Genomic DNA, 18816 nt, shown 5'->3' with positions numbered 1-18816 from the left:
GCAGAATATTAGCAAAATATGAATTCAAATCTATTATACAATTATAAATCAATTAACTTGTCAAGTTTTATTTATCTACAAAATCCTTAGTGGTTTAGCTCAAGAACTCACTCTTCGAAAATGGCTGGACAGCACTAAAGGCAACACGGTGGACCAAAATGTTAGTGAATCACACGATGAGATCTATAACATTCTGTAATGCATAGTTGATTTTATAGGATTATTTATCATTTTGAGATTATTTTGTTATTAATATTGTATGAATGCACATTTTCAAAGAATGATTTACATGACCTTTGCTGTATTGTCCCAGTAAGACTCGTCGAATAGCGGAGAACTCGCCCCGTGGGGATCTCGCCCTGGGAGAACTAATCACAGGTGTCAGGAGAAGTCGCCCCACTTCGCCTGGAGAAGTCGCCCCAAGGATCATATATAGTAATTCTGAGATGTCGCCACGTGGTTGTTAAGGCTTTATTTATTGTTGTTTTTCTTAAACTTAATTTGTTAAATCTATAAAATGTGCAGTTTTTCAAGTTTTCCATTTGATCAACTCCGCTTCTGTACTTAACGAAAAATAAGTGTTACGTGTCCCTTTTGCTCTGCTTTTCAAATCATTAGATGCATTTTATTGGAAAAATAGAGAGGGTGTTAGCATGATGTGATGTCTGCAGTTTTATATTTGTAAGGGTTACAACCTAATAATTAAAGTCATCCTGAGATGACTTTATGGCATGGACCTCTATAACCCGAAATCGACTGAATTGGTGATGACCGTCAATAAGGCAAAGAGTTATGTTATCATCTCTCTAACTGAACAATTTAATCTGATTGTTCATTGAGATTTGCTAACCATTGACAAATGATACTTGAACTCAATACAAAGCGTCATTGACGCCTGCTCAGGAAATGGGGTTGCTACCGAATTCATCATCATGGCTAATGCGCAGAATTCGGATGGTTTCTGAAAGAACACTTGTATAGTGCCCATCATTTAGTTTATTTCTTCTTTTTTGTCAGTGGTCGTAATTTTATTATTTCTCAATGATAACAAACTATTTCAAGTTGAACGAGAAGTTTAAAAAAATATTTCACTACTAAATTACCGATGCAAAATAAACAAGATTACATTATTTTATTATCTATAAAACACCATGATCACGCAGACATATTGGTGGATGTTAGTTTCCTTGATATGAATATTTGTAGAGATAGTGTTATCAGTATTGTTTTTATTACATTTACATCTAAAAATGAAACATGCATACTAGATGCAGTAAATTTAATCATCTGGTGAAAATGGTTTAGGTGATCAATACATTTTTTCAGTTCTTCATTTGAATGCCTTCAGATCATAAATATATCATCTAAAAATCTGAACCAAAGAGATAGATTAAACTTTTTGTTTTGAAGAAAATCCTCTGCTAATTTACCCATGAAAGGGAAGAGTATGAAGGAGCCATATTAATACCCATTGACATACCCATTATTTGTATGTAATTTGTATTATTAAATTGAAAATAATTATTTTCCATTATAAATTTTATTATATTACAAATATCTTCACTAGTGTGCTGTTATTAGGATTGTTATCAAGAAAATATTTACATGCTTCAATACTGTCTGCATGCAGAATGTTGGTATATAGTGATGTTACATCTAATGATACCAGGATTGAAATTATCAGATAGCTGTGGAATAGACTTCAACTTTTTAATGAAAGTACATGTAGTTGTATCTTTAATGTATGAAGGAAGTGATTTCATTAAAGGTTTTAAAACACTATCAATAAATTTTGATAAGCTTTCAGTATATGAATTACAGCCTGATATAATGGGTCATCCTGGAAATGTAAATAATGGTCAAGATTGAATTTTGGGTAATATGTAGAATTGAGGTGTACGTATGTTAAGAGGGAAAGTATCAAATTCCTCATATATGGAATTATTATTTTTAGTGATCTCATTAATGCATGTTGAAATTTTTTATTTAATTTCTAATTGACGTTCAACTTGTTTAACATGATCATCTTGATTCATAATAATAAGAGTGTTTGACTTATCATCATTTTTAATCACTATACTGTCTTCATTCATTAGATTATATAAAGATTTAATTTCGTCTTAGAAATATTACTATGATATTGCTTTTTATGATTACCAGTTAATATCTCTTTTGTTATTGCATATATATAAATCTAAATATGAGTCATGTAAAAGATGACTTAATTCTGTTATAAAAAGGTTATTTGGGTGACATGTTTTTGGGATGACTTCTCCAACCAATTGGGGATACTTCTCCAGATACGTTGGGGCAAGTTCTCCGCATACCAGGCTCATCTATTGCAGTGATGTTACCCAGCTAAGAGAGTCCTACAATGTAAGATGTATCACATGTTATTTATGTTTTAGTGCTACGTCTTACTGCCCAAATATCGTCCATGTATAGCTTGTTCCGTGATCGGTTGATAACGAACGAGTAGTCAAAATTTCAGGAATATTTCGCACACTTGGTAGCCCTATTCCTACAATGTAAGATGTTTAACATGTTATTTATGTTTTAGTGCTACATCTTACTGCCCATCTAGCGGCCTTGTGTAGCGTGTTCCAGTATCGATTTTGACATAAGAACAAGTAGTCAGTGTTTCAGGAATATCTTGTATACTTGGCAGACCATATCAACACTGTTCCACAAATTTATGTGTAATTAATATACATACTGTGCTGTCTTTATCCTGGTGGAATCAAAATCTGATACTAGCAAATGGATGCATTTTCATGTTCTGTTGACATACACCACTCTCTCGATAACTCACGCCCTGATAACTCGCAAACCCACTTATAACGTAGGGTCATGTGTGGATCCCAATTTTTAAGCCAGAAAATGCCCCAAAAATTCATCCCTATTTCTTGAACTTGAAGAAAATCTCAATCAAAATTGGTAACTGAAACGTTGATATGTCGCTCATTTTGTGGTCGAAAATGGTAGATAGGACCTGGAAATTTTAATCAACATTTTAAAATTATCAACTTTTAATTAGAAGTCATATAATTGTTACTTTTCTTTCCAAATGACATTCTTAGCATACCATAATTAAAGATATTCAAGGAAATTTTGATCAATGAAACTGTCACTTACACCTAGTGTATGCTGTACCTTAATATTTAAATATGGCGCCCCGAGTGGTCTAAAGCACTTTCCATTAAGGATCACTGCCATCTCACCTCTGTCTGCTTGGGTTTGAGTCTAGGATTTGGCCAATGTGGATATGTGAGAAAGCTTGCCAGTAGCTTCATGTGGGTTGGTGGTTCTATGGGTTTTCCAAGGTTCTTCCTCCACCATTAATACTGGCCACCATGCATAGCCTATCGTGTGCTGAAAAATGGTGTTAAACCCAACAACAACAATATTTAAATGGCAATTAAATAATTTTTATTAAGTGAAATTTGTGTTTTTATTCTTTCTTTTAGTTCTTTTTAAGTGTAATCATCATAAATTCAATGTGTATTTAAACGTAAAATGTGTCACTCTATCTTAACCTAATTAAGTGCCGACCATGTTTTGATAACTGACTTGCAGAAGTATTTATCTCATTGTTGCACTGAATTAAAAGATGGCCTCCTTTGTATTATCGCATTAATTGCATCTTTTGAATCAAATAAAGGATGTGTAATAAAAGAAAAGTTAAACTAAAAGGCATGCAAATCCTACATACTCAAAATCTAGTGGCCACGGTCGTATGAACTCATTTCATTTGATCAGTGGAACACTGGTTGTTGTTGTGGGGTTTAACGCCATTTTTCAGCACGATAGGCTATACATGGCGGCCAGTATTAATGGTGGAGGAAGAACCCGGAAAACCCCGGAAAGAACCACCGACCCACGAGAAGCTACTGGCAAGCTTTCTCACATGCCCACATTGGCTGAATCTTAGACTCGAACACTGGTACTAATGTTATTGTGTATGTAACATAATTAAACTACCTTAAAATAACCAACTCATTCATAACTGATCAAAGATAGCAAGGCAACCAAGCAAAACAAATACTTTTTAAAATAAAGAGCTTGGTTTCACAGATATGGACCATTATGGGCAAGCAAGTTTGAGAGAATTCCTGAACTGGCAATTAAAGATATCCTCAAGGATGATAAGAAGTTTCACTATTACTTCCAGTGAAATCACAACGTCAATATTGTACTAATTGAACAATACAAAAATTGTGTTTTGACATAGACGATTGTCTCACAAAATATAAGTCGCTAGTTTTTTAAGAAAAGAAGAAAAAATTGCAGGTGTATCAACTCTAGTTCTCAACTGCTGTGACTCCCGACTTGGCGATTAAATACACTCTAGGAACCAGACTAATTAACAAGTTCAAGGTCTTACATTGTACGACTACCATCTAAGATTGCCTTAGTCCATAACTCAGCCACTTAACTTGAATTTGAATGTTGGTGGTCTGAGGTACGATTGCACATATCGAAATTGCACCTGTAAAACGTATCACGTTATTTATGTTTTGGTGCTACATCTTGTGTAGCCTGTTCTGATGTTGACTGATATTTGAACGAGCTTCGAAATTTTCAAGAATATCTCACATGCTTGGCAGCACATATTGAAACTTCTGCACACATTAAAGTTATGTTGATTTTGGCAGACTTTGCTTACTCTAAAGTCTTTTTTCAAATAAATTCAAATTCTTACACAAGTAAATGGGTGTGTTTTCAGCAAAGTAAGTTTAACCAGTTAGATTTAAATTTGTGGAAGAGCACTGATATGGGCTGCAGGGTGTGTGATACATTTCTGAAAAATATTACCTCTAGGTCTCCTTTCAGTTGACTTGGGAACATGCTACACACAACCATTATTTAAGCAATAAGCTGTAGCACAAAACATAAATAACATGTAATATGTCTTACATTGTAGGACTAGGTTGTCAGCAGTACACATATTGACATGAATATTAATATTATAGTATTCGCACCACTAGTCCTGCTTCCCCTGATATTTCTGTTCTTTAGGTTGCCATCTTACTGTCTAAATAATGGCAGTGTGTAGCATGTTCCAGGTTGATTAACATTGATTAAAAAGTCAGATTTTCAGGAATATCTCACACATCTGACATCCCATGTTGATGCTTTTCTACAAACTCAAGTCCTATTCCTTCAGTTACACTTTTTTTACTCAGATGTCTTTTATCTAATAAATTCAAATTCTTACAGAAGCAAAAAAAAAAGTGTTTTCAATTCAAGTTCCATTGACCTACAATTCAGTTGGCTGGAATGCAACGGAAACCAGGAATGCCAAAATTGGTTTAAAGGATGACAAGTATCTTGATTGAGAGGAAGCCATCTAAACACTGTGGATGAAGATACACAAACTTTGCAAACCAAAATAATCATTCTCATAATGGATGCAATAAAAGCATTGGAGAAAATTGAACAAAAAGATCCTGCTGACCTTGAAATTTTTCCCCAATTGCTTGTGCATTTGGATATTTAGCAGATGTGAGCAATCTCATGTCCACTTGAGTCTCATCTTTACTTGTGTTAAGATGCATGCATTATTGAGGATTAACAATGGCGGTTATTCCTTCATTAACCAAATGGCGGCAGAGTATGGTATTCAGTGTTGCTATTTGCACTTGTTTACATGTTAAACTTTTGGAACAAAGTATTTCTTTTATTTTGCAGATACTTTTTCAGGTTTGTCCATCAAGAAGCAGACTAAGATGTCCACTGGAAGGGTTGCTATCAAAATCTCTAGACTGTGCCATCGATTACATAACTTGCCACTCGAAGGTAACGTATTGTCTTTCCCTACTTCAAAACCAAAACTTGGCACAAGTGATTATTAGGTATTAGATACATTTAGACTCCATTAAGTTGATGGGGAAATATATTAATATTATTTAATTTTATGGTTATCAAGTTTCACAAATTTGTAATTAAAAAAAAATTCTTTAGTTTAAGTTTGAATAGTAAGTAAGGTGTCATGCTACATTATCTACACAGATGGATAATACATACCATTGAATTTGGGATTTGTAGCCACCATGAAATTCATAAAAATTGTTACCAAGTGAATAAGAGTGAATGGATAGTATTACATTAGTCTGGAAACAGTGCTGCCCAAACCTCTATACTAAAGTCTGCCCATAAGCCTTATTCTTGAAGCCTTTTTTAAAACTGAATTTCACAGTCAGAAATATTTGACATTATAAATTTTCAGAATATTGGTTCATCAATAAATTTTTATTACTATTTCTGCTAAACTATTAGTAGGTTTGCCACAAAGTATTCCATACACGGTCTGATTGGTCCTAAATCGTCCCCATCAGGCATCCAGTATGGCCACCATGGCAGCCATATTGACGATTTAATTATTGCTACTCCTCCAGAACAGATTAAATTTGTATGGGGCTTTTACTAAAACACTTGTGTTGTTAGGTTTATCTTCTGTGCCCCACAACCATGCCTTATGTTCACATTGGTGCCCATCTTTAAAATCTTGTTATCAGTCTGCTACTTGAACAGAATGTAATATCAAAATGAAGTTTCCATTGAAGGATGTTGAATGTTGTCAAGTTATCCTAAATGAAACAGTTGCCAATCTGCCATTGAGAAGAGCTTTTTTGGTATCCATATTGAAAATCTTGTCTCTCCTTCTCTAAATGGATGGTTATATCAAAATATTATTGTCACTGAAGTACTTCCTATGATGCCTAGTTTGTCTTAAATGTAAATGTTGTCAGTCTGTCATGCTTTTGGATATACAATATCACTGCCATTTGTTATCAATACTCTTGAGCTGACAGAATTATCAACATGGGATTTCACTAAAGACTTTGTTTTATATCTGGTAGGGTGTAAATGCAAATGGTTCCTGTCTGACATCCAGTATGGCCATCATATAGACCAGATTGAAAATCTTATTAGAGAGGTCTTGTTTTGACCCCCGACCAGCGGCCACCTGCTACTTGTGGCCAGAATCCCTTGGCACCAATGAGTTTGTGTTCAAAAGTACCCCTCATGAATGTGCACCTCTCAAACACGACCAGTGGCCATCATATTAGTACAAAAATGTAAAATGTTCCCCTCATAAGCAGCCACTTTTTATTTCAAATGTGTCCAGAACCAATAATTAATTCATATTGTTAAGGTAAGTAATCAAATTATCTCTGCTATTGATACCTGTCTCCAGATGTCATTTTTCCATTACTGAAAGAAGTGTTGGCTAAAGTACATGTAACTCTAAGATTAATATTATATCATTATAAAGCCAACCTTTACAGGATATGGGCTCAACAGTGTTTTGGGCCTTACACATCTGTCAAGTTCTTCTCTTTGATGATTACAACTGGACGTAATTGTCAAGATCATAACAGGGTCAGCATAGGCTAAACATAGATTTTGTGGATTAACACACAGAGAGAAATTAACCTTGAACAAAACAGGGCACCAGACAAAGACCAAAAAATAATGTGACAATACATCTATCGCTTCCTTTACAAAGAAGGAATCTTCATCCACTCTACAAAAGTTTCATCTGCATAATTAAATCACATTAACCTCGGAATTAATCATTATCAAACATTAACATGTCATCATATAAATGGATATGTATTGCTTTTGAAGGAAGTCAGTTATTTTATTCGAAAACATCGGGAGTGGGAAGGGGGGACTTGCCAAACAATTTTATGTACAAAAGACTCTTAATAGAACAATTTTAGGCTGAAAAGACTTGAAAAAACGTCGTAACCGATAAGGAGATAACCCTAACCCTATTATTCAGCAGCAGTGTGAAAATGGAGCAAATGGAAAGAGAATTATGTATGTACTAAGATTTAAATGACGTTTTTGAATGGTTTTGCAATGTGCATGACAACAATACCTGCTTGCATATCACGCTTAGGTCAAGAATAAGAACTATTAATGTATATTCGGCTGAAATAAGTCTATTCTTAAGACAAGAAGAACCTTTTAATAATGACTATAACTTTTAAACAAAGATATTAAATGCTTTGAAGTATGTAGCTTTCTTACAACATACATTAGATTTACTGCTCACTAAAAATTTAGTCTGAAAAGGCCACTTTCCCAGTGCAGGAGGGGTGGCTGTATAAGAGGGGGACCACTGTTCTGTTCCTCTTGAGTGGATGGTCATATCAGTAGAGGGTTTTCATTAAAAGACTTCTTATGAATTCTAGCTGGTCCTAAATAAAGATGGTGCTGGTCTGATATCCAATATAGCCACCATGGCAGCAAATATATAAATCACAATTTTACTTTAACAGAAAGCCGTATTGTTATGATTTTTCACCTAAAGATGTTTTGTGATGTGCAAATTGGTTTTATATGAAAATGGTGCCAATCTGACATCCAGTATGGCCACCACAACATTCATCTTAAAAAAGTCTTGCCATTGCTACACTTCTTGAATGAAAACTTGTATCTCAAAAATGTTTTCTCTACTCTTGTCCAGATTCATGGCTATATTAACATGGGACTTTTGTCCAGATTCATGGCTATATTAACATGGGACTTTTGTCCAGATTCATGGCTATATTAACATGGGACTTTTGTCCAGATTCATGGCTATGTTAACATGGGACTTTTGTCCAGATTCATGGCTATGTTAACATGGGACTTTTGTCCAGATTCATGGCTATATTAACATGGGACTTTTGTCCAGATTCATGGCTATATTAACATGGGACTTTTGTCCAGATTCATGGCTATGTTAACATGGGACTTTTGTCCAGATTCATGGCTATATTAACATGGGACTTTTGTCCAGATTCATGGCTATATTAACATGGGACTTTTGTCCAGATTCATGGCTATGTTAACATGGGACTTTTGCCCAGATTCATGGCTATGTTAACATGGGACTTTTGTCCAGATTCATGGCTATGTTAACATGGGACTTTTGTCCAGATTCATGGCTATATTAACATGGGACTTTTGTCCAGATTCATGGCTATATTAACATGGGACTTTTGTCCAGATTCATGGCTATGTTAACATGGGACTTTTGCCCAGATTCATGGCTATGTTAACATGGGACTTTTGTCCAGATTCATGGCAGTATTAACATGGGACTTAAGGACACACGGTACTAATTATACGGAAGAACTGTGAACCAGTCTAGAAATGGGTGAAGAAATAATAGAGTATTTACAGGTTTGATGGTCCATAATTGGTTAATAATGAAAATTAAAATTTTAGGAAAAATATCTTTTGAGAGCTTATCCTATATGTTATGTAAAAAAAATATTGACAAATTTCTACTGATGCAATTTTAGCATTTTTACAGGCTTGACTCAGGAGTACTCAATACTGAAAGTAGCACCTGATTCATTTGGTGCAGAATCAATAACACGTGTTTCATGCACATGTATGTAAACAAATTGCCGCGGGTCATATGGTGTTCTCCACACATAAGCTTGCACCAAGGTTAGATGTGCACGAAAAATTATAGGTGTCATTATCAGCACCCATAAATTTTAAATTATTGAATTTTGAATATGATAGTGTTTCCATATGTTTACCATTGGAGTGGAATTAGTACCATGAGTCCTATATGCGACCTATACCATAATAGGAGTTTGTTGTTTCCATGGTTACCACGTGCATACAGGGTATCAATTTGGTGGTTTTTACATATGACAATCATAATGGAGTCTTTTTATCATGGTTTGAATGTGGTTTTGGAGAAAAATTCTATACAAAAGACAGATGGGGATGGTTTTATACACTGGAGAGTGGAAGTAGATAGCTCAGGCCATAGGGAAAAGAGCATAGTATGGCCTGATGGCAGAATTTCATATGATGGTACCCATAGATTGGCCTATATGGTTAAATACCATTTAACACATGCAACAATTCCCCAAAAGGGGGTGGGGGTGGGGGAGATTTTAAATGTAAGCCACTTATGTCACAATCACTTATGTATCAGTACTGATCATTTAACTTTAGAGACACACTCAGCAGATCAAAGCAGAGAACATTGTAAAAATAAGGACTGTACACAAAACTGCACATGCTGCATTGCCTCAACCTGTAAATTGAATTATTATATGTCGAGTCACATTGAATATCAATTATACCGGTCTTATTTCTTATCCTAGAATTAAACTCCTTGACACCTATTCTATGTTCAGCATGTTTCTCATATTGGTACATTACATTTTTGGGTAAACAGTATTGGAACTTTTCTGCATTCCTTTTGTTGAGGAAGCAGGGAGGGATATTTTCACTTAAAATAATAGTTTTCAACCCTTCATTCCAAATATAACTCTGCAAAAGTCCTATCTGTATTGCATTCTTTACACAGGCAGTTTTTCTTCCCCAACCTCTCTTCATACAGTTGAAACATTCTTGATGTATAACTGCATGGTGAACATACTGCTCTCTCCCACCAAACCAGATCTCTTTTTTCTTCATGTACCAAGTCCCATGATAGAAAACCTTCATACTCAGGGTGTTGCAACTTGTGGTCTCAGAACATATTATTCCAAATCTCAGCATTTGATTACTGCGTGCACTAAGTGATATGTGTTTTGTTCACCATATATGTTGTTGTGAATAAATGAAAACAAGCTTCATGTCAGAAATATGGTTTCATATTTGAAACAAAAGCTATTTATAAAACCTACATTGCTCTGTTCTTACCATCAAGTAATAGTAAGGAATCATTTAGCTGTAAATTAGAGCTTGCTATTTGGTTTGCCAAATCAAGGTGTATTACCTCCCCTTTGACTGTAATTGAGTGATTGCAATGTTTGCTTTGTTTCTCTTTTGTTCAATAATGTATGCATTTTTTCAGCTTTATATTAAAAAGTAAGTAATTTAACACTGCTTATAGTGGAAAGCAGCCACAGTAATGATTTTTAGACTTTTTCTTAACTTTTTATGAGCTTTGGGTAAATGTAGGTATATGTTTATGTATTAGACAACTTCAGTATGCAATTCAGTTCTATTACTTAAATTTAACAAGTAGTGTATTCAGTGACAATTTTTATCAGTGTCTGCATATTGCATAGAGACATGAACTTGTCTTGGCATAGCAAAGTTTTTCACACATTTCTCCACCTCCAGCATACTTAACAGCTTGAGTCATAACAGTTTGTGCATACACTTTCTGTCTCCAACATCAATGTCAGCATTATAGGAACTTTGGATAGCTTTTTCAAATTTGTCTCTTGATGTCCTTATGTAACATACCTCATGTTGATGTGTTATTTGGGTTGATACACATTCCCCCCCCCCCCCCTTTGTTGTGGGGAACATTACCAGGCTTGAAGAAATTACTCTGTCTATTCTTTGCTTATTCACCCTTCCCCATAGTTTTATACTGAAAAGTAGCACTATGTTATTTAATTATTCAGTATAATACAGCTTATGGAACTCTTCCTTGGCTTTTATACCTTTTTATTAACATTTGGGGGTCATGAATCACATGTGATGATAGTTTAAATAAGTTTGGAATATCAGCATCTCTTGATGCTTCATGGGTGTGTGTATTTGTTTTAGTCACAAAAGGGCAATGGCCTCATATCATTTTGACCTGTCATGTGGCACACTTATTTGTTTTGTTTGATTGATGTGAATAGGGATGCACTGTATGTTATTTCTGTGAGAGTCAGCAAGAAAAGAAATGCCATTTTGAAATTTAAAACATTTAAAACTTGTCTTATAGCCAGTGAGAGATGAAAACACAATGCGTCATGTAATTTGATACCCTGTGATGTCATACTTGCTGATGTCAGCATGCTTGTGTTTCTTTTGTGTAGCATGCATGCCATAGAAAGATAACATGAAGATACAAAGGCAGAAAACAATTATTTTAATAACAAGAATAAGCCATTAATAAGTACAATACAACACAGCTACATGTAATGCGGATGCAATTTAACTACAGATATTGGTATCACATAAAATGCTATTGCACTATTATCCATGCACAAGCATGGCCAATTCTTTCTTACAATTATGCTCTAATATCAAGGAGTAAAAGACAACTTTTTCAAAAAAAATTAAATCTGGTTATAGGACACACGGTACTAATTATACGGAAGAACTGTGAACCAGTCTAGAAATGGGTGAAGAAATAATAGAGTATTTACAGGTTTGATGGTCCATAATTGGTTAATAATGAAAATTAAAATTTTAGGAAAAATATCTTTTGAGAGCTTATCTTATATGTTATGTAAAAAAAAATATTGACAAATTTCTACTGATGCAATTTTAGCATTTTTACAGGCTTGACTCAGGAGTACTCAATACTGAAAGTAGCACCTGATTCATTTGGTGCAGAATCAATAACACGTGTTTCATGCACATGTATGTAAACAAATTGCCGCGGGTCATATGGTGTTCTCCACACATAAGCTTGCACCAAGGTTAGATGTGCACGAAAAATTATAGGTGTCATTATCAGCACCCATAAATTTTAAATTATTGAATTTTGAATATGATAGTGTTTCCATATGTTTACCATTGGAGTGGAATTAGTACCGTGAGTCCTTAAACCAATATACTTCTTATGATACCTAGTTGGTTCTGAAGGAAAATGTTTCCAGTCGTACATCCAATATGGCTGCCACGTCTGATTTAAAAAATCTTTTTATCACTACTCCCCCATGAATAGATGATCTTTATGACATGGGGATTTTATCAAGTCTTAAATAAAGAATGTGCCAGGCATACATCCAATATGGCTGTTATGTTGTGCTACTCCCTCTGAATGGATGATCATTATGATGTAGTTTTTTTTTTTTTTTTAATAAATGACTTTTAATGCCTGCTTTGTCCTGAATGAAATTGGTGTCAATGTGACATCCAATATGTCCACCACAGTAGCTAATTTGAAAAAGGAAGAAAACGTGTATCTTGGAAAAGATATGGTTACACTGGACAACAAATTTTTACAAAAGTCATGTTACTGAAATAAAATTAGTCAATTCTTATCAATTTTTATGTGCTGAACACGAATATGACAGTCAAATTGCAAAATTGGCTCTAGTTTTTTTGTAATCTGCAAGAAATTAATGTTTACATAACGAAATGCATTCCAATAGTAAAAGGTCAACTGTAATAGTCTACCTATAAAAAATCAAGTCATTGACTACATCTTAGATTTCTTCGCCTGTCTCTTGTACAGCTGTTTGGGAGCATCTCTGAGGAGTGTCCAGCAGTAGTCAGCCAGCATTGTAGTGGACCATTTTCCCTGGTATCTTTGTTCCATTGTTGCGATATCTTGATGAAAACGTTCGCCGTGTTCATCACTAACAATACCACAGTTGCTAGGAAAGAAATCCAAATGGGAATGAAGGAAGTGAATCTTTAGAGACATATTGCAGCCAAGTTTCTTATACTTCATCAACATGTCTTCTACTAGTTCCTTATAGTTTTCTGCCCTAACATTTCCGAGGAAGTTTGTAGAAACTAGGCGAAAAGCATTCCATGCTTGTTTCGCGTCACCTTCCAGCAAGTTGTTGAACCGGTCATCTTTGAAAAGCTCTCGAATCTGAGGACCCACAAAAACTCCCTCTTTAATCTTTGCTTCGCTGAGTCGAGGGAATTTTTCATGCAGGTATCGGAATGCTGGCAAAGTCCGGTCAATGGCTTTCACGAAGTTCTTCATCAAACCTAGTTTGATGTGAAGGGGTGGTAGCAAGATTTTCTGAGCCTCAACCAGAGCTGGGTGTTGGATATTCTTCTCTCCAATGGCTACATTCTGCCTGTGAGTCCATTCCTTCCTCATGTAGTGCATTTCCCTTGCTCGGCTATCCCACTCGCATAAGAAACACATGTATTTTGTATATCCTTGCTGCAGTCCCATTAAAAGGGCAACTACCTTCAAATCACCACAGAGGTGCCAGCTGTACTTGTTATACTCAATGGAATTCAGTAGCTGCCTTAAGTTATCGTATGTCTCTTTCATGTGGACAGCATACGCTACTGGAATAGATGGAAGAATGTTTCCATTGTGCAAAAGCACAGCCTTGAGACTCAGTTTCGAAGAGTCCACAAATAGTCTCCATTCTTGTGGGTCATGAGTGATTTTTAAAGCATTCATGAGGCCCTCAATATCGGAACAGAATATCAGATTACTTTCCTTTCTGAAGAAAGGCTCCAATTGCTGGTGGCGCTTTCGATATGCAGTAATTGTGACATCTTCTTCTAGAAGATTCCATTGTTGGAGTCTTGATCCTAGCAATTCTGCCTTGTTCTTTGATAAGTCCAAATCACGAATCAGGTCATTTAGTTCTTCCTGTGTTATTCTGTGTGGGGTTGATGATGCACCACAGTGAAAATCTGGATCACTGCATGCTGATGGACCAGGAGAAGAACAGGTCGACTCACCTTTGTCTTCGTCAGATGAATCAAGAGAATAATCTGCTGGAGGTTCTGGAATAGGAAGTCCCTCACCATGTGGAACTGGTCTCAATGCAGACGGAATGTTTGGGTAGACTATTCTCGACTTCTTTCGCTTCGTTATTCCGCCGGAAAGAGGAGGAACCAAGCAGAAGTAACAGTCATTTAGGTGGTTGCTTGGCTCTCTCCACACCATTGGGACTACAAACGGCATTGATGACCTTTTGCAATTCAACCACTGTGAAAGCTGTGTTGTACATGTAGCACAGCATATATGCGGAGCCCAAGGCTTGTCTTGGTCACCAACCTTGCATCCGAAGTAAAGATGATATGCCTTCTTCACTTGAGAATTGATACTTTTCTTCTGGTTGGCAAATGTCACTTCCCCACAAATATAGCAAAAATTGTCCGCGGTATTAACACACTTTCGAGGCATTACTGTTCTTTATTGTACGTAAATGGATAAAATAATAAGTTTTATGTAACAGTAGCTTGAACTGTCTCGCACAACGTCTAAAATATTTTAAATGCTGAACCTATCTGATTGGGCTTTATATAGTACACTGCTTACGTCAGCTTCAGCAGCCGCCTGGCATTAGTATAATAGGCCTACACATGTATAGTACACTGCTGACGTCAACTTACTTCAGCAGCCGCATGGCATTAGTATTGCATTGCATCAGAAAATGATGCAATCAACTGTGGATGATGTGAGCATGATGGTATTATGCAATGTTACATCATTATTCCGGATGTTGCTGCAGTCCTACTGGAGAAATTTACACAGTGAAACATAGAAAATGAGGTCTATGAATATCTTCAAAACGAGAGCCAATACAAATTTTTCATGGTTATATTCGTGTTCGGCACACCAAAATACTACTGATTAGGGCCTTTTCAAGTCAGTAATGATTTCACTGTTGACCAGTGTTATCAATGGGAAACTGTAATAAATTAATAACTAGTTCAACAAACATTTGCATGAAATATCCTTTATTGATAATGAATATTGAAGTTGCCACTTGGTATAGAATACTATGTAAGTTTCTGCATGTATATAACATGTACATGTCATTCAGCAGGGATGTACAGTGTAGTTTGTACAGGTAAAGGTATAAAATTGACACCAGTTGTGGTCAGGTTTATGGTGTCAGGTTTCTCCCATCTATTTCTTTAGTGAGCAGACTCGTGGGCAATAAATGGAGCTCCACCAGATTAAGTAGAAAGACTTCAGACTACATGGCTATCTGCCATTCAGATTTGACACTTGATCCCTTACCCATGTGTATACATATGTCAAACGGGCAATTCAAAGTGTATCATTCATGTGCTGTACAAGTTTTGTGCCAGTATTCAGTATGCTGCAAATGTGACACAACAGTTACACCTTTTACCTGTTGACTTAGTAAATTACAGCAAATTTGACTCAACAATCTGTCATTCCTTTTATCTATTTACTTAGTAAATCACAGTAAATTTGACTGAACAAGCTGCCACACCTTTTATCTGTTTGCTTAGCAAGTTACATCAAATTTGATTCAACAAACTGTTGCACTATGTTTTACCTGTTTACTTTTTTCAACATTTTTTTTCTGTTTTAGTTTCAAGTGTTGAATTATGCTGACATGTTAAATTTGCATATCTGAACAGTAAATTGAAAAGCATCATCCATTTATGCTAACATATCTTTGTATTTGTGTTTTTGGCCAAAATTGAAACATCATTGAAATGGGTTAAATATTTCCCCAATTAGAATGCTCAGTACATCATATTGTGATTTTTCTGTCTGCTAATGACCTACAACAAGTGAATGGGATACTTTGTTTACAAGATCATTTTTTTATTTTATTTTGTCACTTTTTGGTTAGTGCTTACAGTTTCCATGAAGGGTCTGAAGATTGACGTAGCTTTAAGCCCTTCTGGCTTGCGTCATTTTTGCAGAATTTCAAACACTGTGTGTAAGCATAGGTGGGCCATTGTCAAATTGGTCCAATAACTTTTCTAGTTGATTTGTTCTATCACAGTAGCAATCATTGCCAAAGTTTGATAGCTTGATCAGGTTCATGAAATCCTTATTTATGTTTCCTTTTCAGGTGTCCATGCAGCTCCATTTTTGAGTAGTCACACCTTAGCCAGGTCATTAACCTGTGAGGCATACACCATGAAATTTCCTTCATCCGTACCATTGGTGCCACCTAACTCTAATTGGTATGGTTTAAAACACTATGAGAATAGTCGTCCCTTGCTTAGTAATACTGTCCTTCCACTTTCCTTAAAGAGACACGTTATCTTGGATAATGGCCGTGCTGGACAGCAAGTATCCATAGACTGTCCTAATAATGTTCATTCACTTTTGAATGATATTTTCACTCCATCTTCAATCAGAATTGAAAATCCAGTAAGTGATCCAAAACCAACTGTTGATAAAGAAAGTCCAGGTCAGATGCAGCCAGAAAAGCAGACAAAATGGAGCATAATCGCTATACGTCGTAAAAAAATGAATCGTCACAAGTTAAAGAAGCGGAGGAAGAGGTTAAAGTTTCTTTACCGCAAGATTAGGCAAAAGCGACTGAAAAAGAAGGAACAGAAGTTACAAGAAGAAGTGGAGTCGATAAGAGCCTGGGGCAAAAAATATGATGCTTTACAGGAAGTTAAAGATAATTTGACCCAGGCTAGGAAAGCGGGCTATCACATGGAAATTTTTAAATAACAAATAATACATTCTATGAACAACACTTGGTTTGATATACTGGATGCACTTTCTCAAATGATTTTGTTAAACTACAAAATATTAATGCTTCATATTAAATAAAATTTTTTATTTCACTTGGGTTTATTTAGTGGTATTAATTTAAGTGGAATAAAATATCAACTACATAAGATTTGTCTTTATTCATTTTTAGCTGATCTGGCTGAAAGTAGTGTCAAATTATACCAGACCAGCCAACCGTTATGATTTGTCGACATGTCTTACTAAGATGACCTGTAAATTACAGAATTAAAGAATAAAAGAAAATATTGCGAAAAAGTCATATTTGCTTTCAAATCTGGATACTGGCTTGTCCATGTTTGATCCTGATGTGGGTTTCTTATTAGATTTAGTGGATTTTGTCAGGGAACCAGACTTACCTAATGGGGTTACCTTGGATGCCTTAAACTGCACATACTTTTATTGCATGATAAGCCTGTTGCTTACAGCATTTTCAGTGAATAGCATCTGGCAAACAGAAACATAAATATATACGCTACTTATCTTGAGCTTTGATGTCCAGTTGCTTATATTTATAGAACAAGTTTTTTCTTCAAAACTGTCCGACCACATCGGTCCAGATATAATAGGCAGAGTACTTGCATGAACACCTGTTACCTAGCATCAACATCTGTCATCTTACATAAACATGTGTCACAGCCATATGAAAAATGCCAGAATAGTATCTTGTCAGTTGATGTTATTCAAAGCAGTTAAACATCAGGTTAGATGTCACCATATGGAATCTAGTAACAGGAAATTATCCTGATGTGATGACTTTCGTTCAACTCCTTTGCTTGCCTCATGTACTAATGCATTACCATTTAGAGGAGTGTATGCCAGATAAGCAATATGAGACCTTCAGAATATAGATGTGCCAACGATACAAAAAAATTCAAAATATGAATGTGACAAAAAAACTGCAAAATAGGAATGTACCCAAAAAAATCTCCCCTTCTTCCAAACAGAATCTTCCATAATCATCTGGTAAATTGCATCTTTTCTTACACTGATGTTGGTTTTTACCAGAACAGTTGTATGTATTTAAAAATTTTGGTCATCCAGAACATTTACTGTTTGACAGATTTGCATTGCATAAGCTCGTAAGACTTGTAGCTGGCCACAAGGACCATTCTAATTTGTTGTCATCAAACTGGCAGTTAGGTATTCATTTCAAGTTTCAGTTCCTGAGAAATGTGAAATGACAAATAAATTCTCCAGTTTTGTTTCTACCAATGGTGAGGTCAAAAGAACACAAACTACATCTCTCTCTCTCTATTCTCTCTTTCTCTCTCTCTCTCTCTCTCTCTCTCTCTCCATGTTTATATTATGGTGTCAAATTTGTTCCCAAATAATGGTATTGAGTTTTAGAGAGCCATGATGGGCACTTCTCTGCTTCCTGGAAAGGTCATAGAGGGTATGAATTCTGAAGTTGAGCAGGAGAGCTGTACATATAACTTGGAGACTTAAGTATTTAAGTGAGTTGGTGGAGAGAAATATGGTGCCTGGAGCAGAACATCTAACACCAGTGATCTAAACTTTAGTGTTGGAACTTAACGTGATTTCAGGTATACATGCTCCTGACATAGTCAAGAAATGACATTAAAATGGTGTTTGTGACTCATTGCATGCCATTTACCTAGAACTGAACGCTTTGAACCATAATTATACAGATAAAAATAAAT

The 18816-nt window shown here is 35.5% G+C and overlaps 1 protein-coding gene across 3 annotated transcripts; it reads left to right on the top strand.

The window, feature by feature from the left end:
* The first annotated feature begins 22 nt into the window (after window positions 1-22).
* Window positions 23-17262, top strand: LOC149781768 (uncharacterized). Of its 3 annotated transcripts, XM_089935913.1 has the most exons (4): window positions 418-435; window positions 2241-2376; window positions 5692-5799; window positions 16476-17262. In XM_089935913.1, the coding sequence occupies exons 3-4, from the start codon at window positions 5730-5732 to the stop codon at window positions 17090-17092; spliced, it is 687 nt and encodes a 228-aa protein (XP_089792039.1). In that variant the 5' UTR covers window positions 418-435; window positions 2241-2376; window positions 5692-5729; the 3' UTR covers window positions 17093-17262. The 3 variants fall into 3 exon arrangements, with proteins under 3 accessions (XP_089792038.1, XP_089792037.1, XP_089792039.1); XM_089935912.1 differs by lacking the exons at window positions 418-435; window positions 2241-2376 and adding an exon at window positions 23-160; XM_089935911.1 differs by lacking the exons at window positions 418-435; window positions 2241-2376 and adding an exon at window positions 99-195.
* The last annotated feature ends 1554 nt before the right edge of the window (window positions 17263-18816 follow it).

The sequence above is a fragment of the Sinohyriopsis cumingii genome, chromosome 15, assembly GCF_028554795.1.
Source record: "Sinohyriopsis cumingii isolate HCF-2022 chromosome 15, ASM2855479v2, whole genome shotgun sequence".
Taxonomy (NCBI): domain Eukaryota; kingdom Metazoa; phylum Mollusca; class Bivalvia; order Unionida; family Unionidae; genus Sinohyriopsis; species Sinohyriopsis cumingii.
Note: the sequence above shows the minus strand (reverse complement) of the source record. Positions and strands in the feature narration are given on the sequence as shown.

Coding starts and splice junctions, on each gene's coding strand:
- LOC149781768 (XM_089935911.1), top strand. CDS start 159: ATGTTAGTGAATCACACGATGAGATCTATAACATTCT. Junction 196..5,691: donor GATGAGATCTATAACATTCT/GTAATGCATAGT, acceptor TTTATTTTGCAG/ATACTTTTTCAGGTTTGTCC. Junction 5,800..16,475: donor ACATAACTTGCCACTCGAAG/GTAACGTATTGT, acceptor TTTCCTTTTCAG/GTGTCCATGCAGCTCCATTT.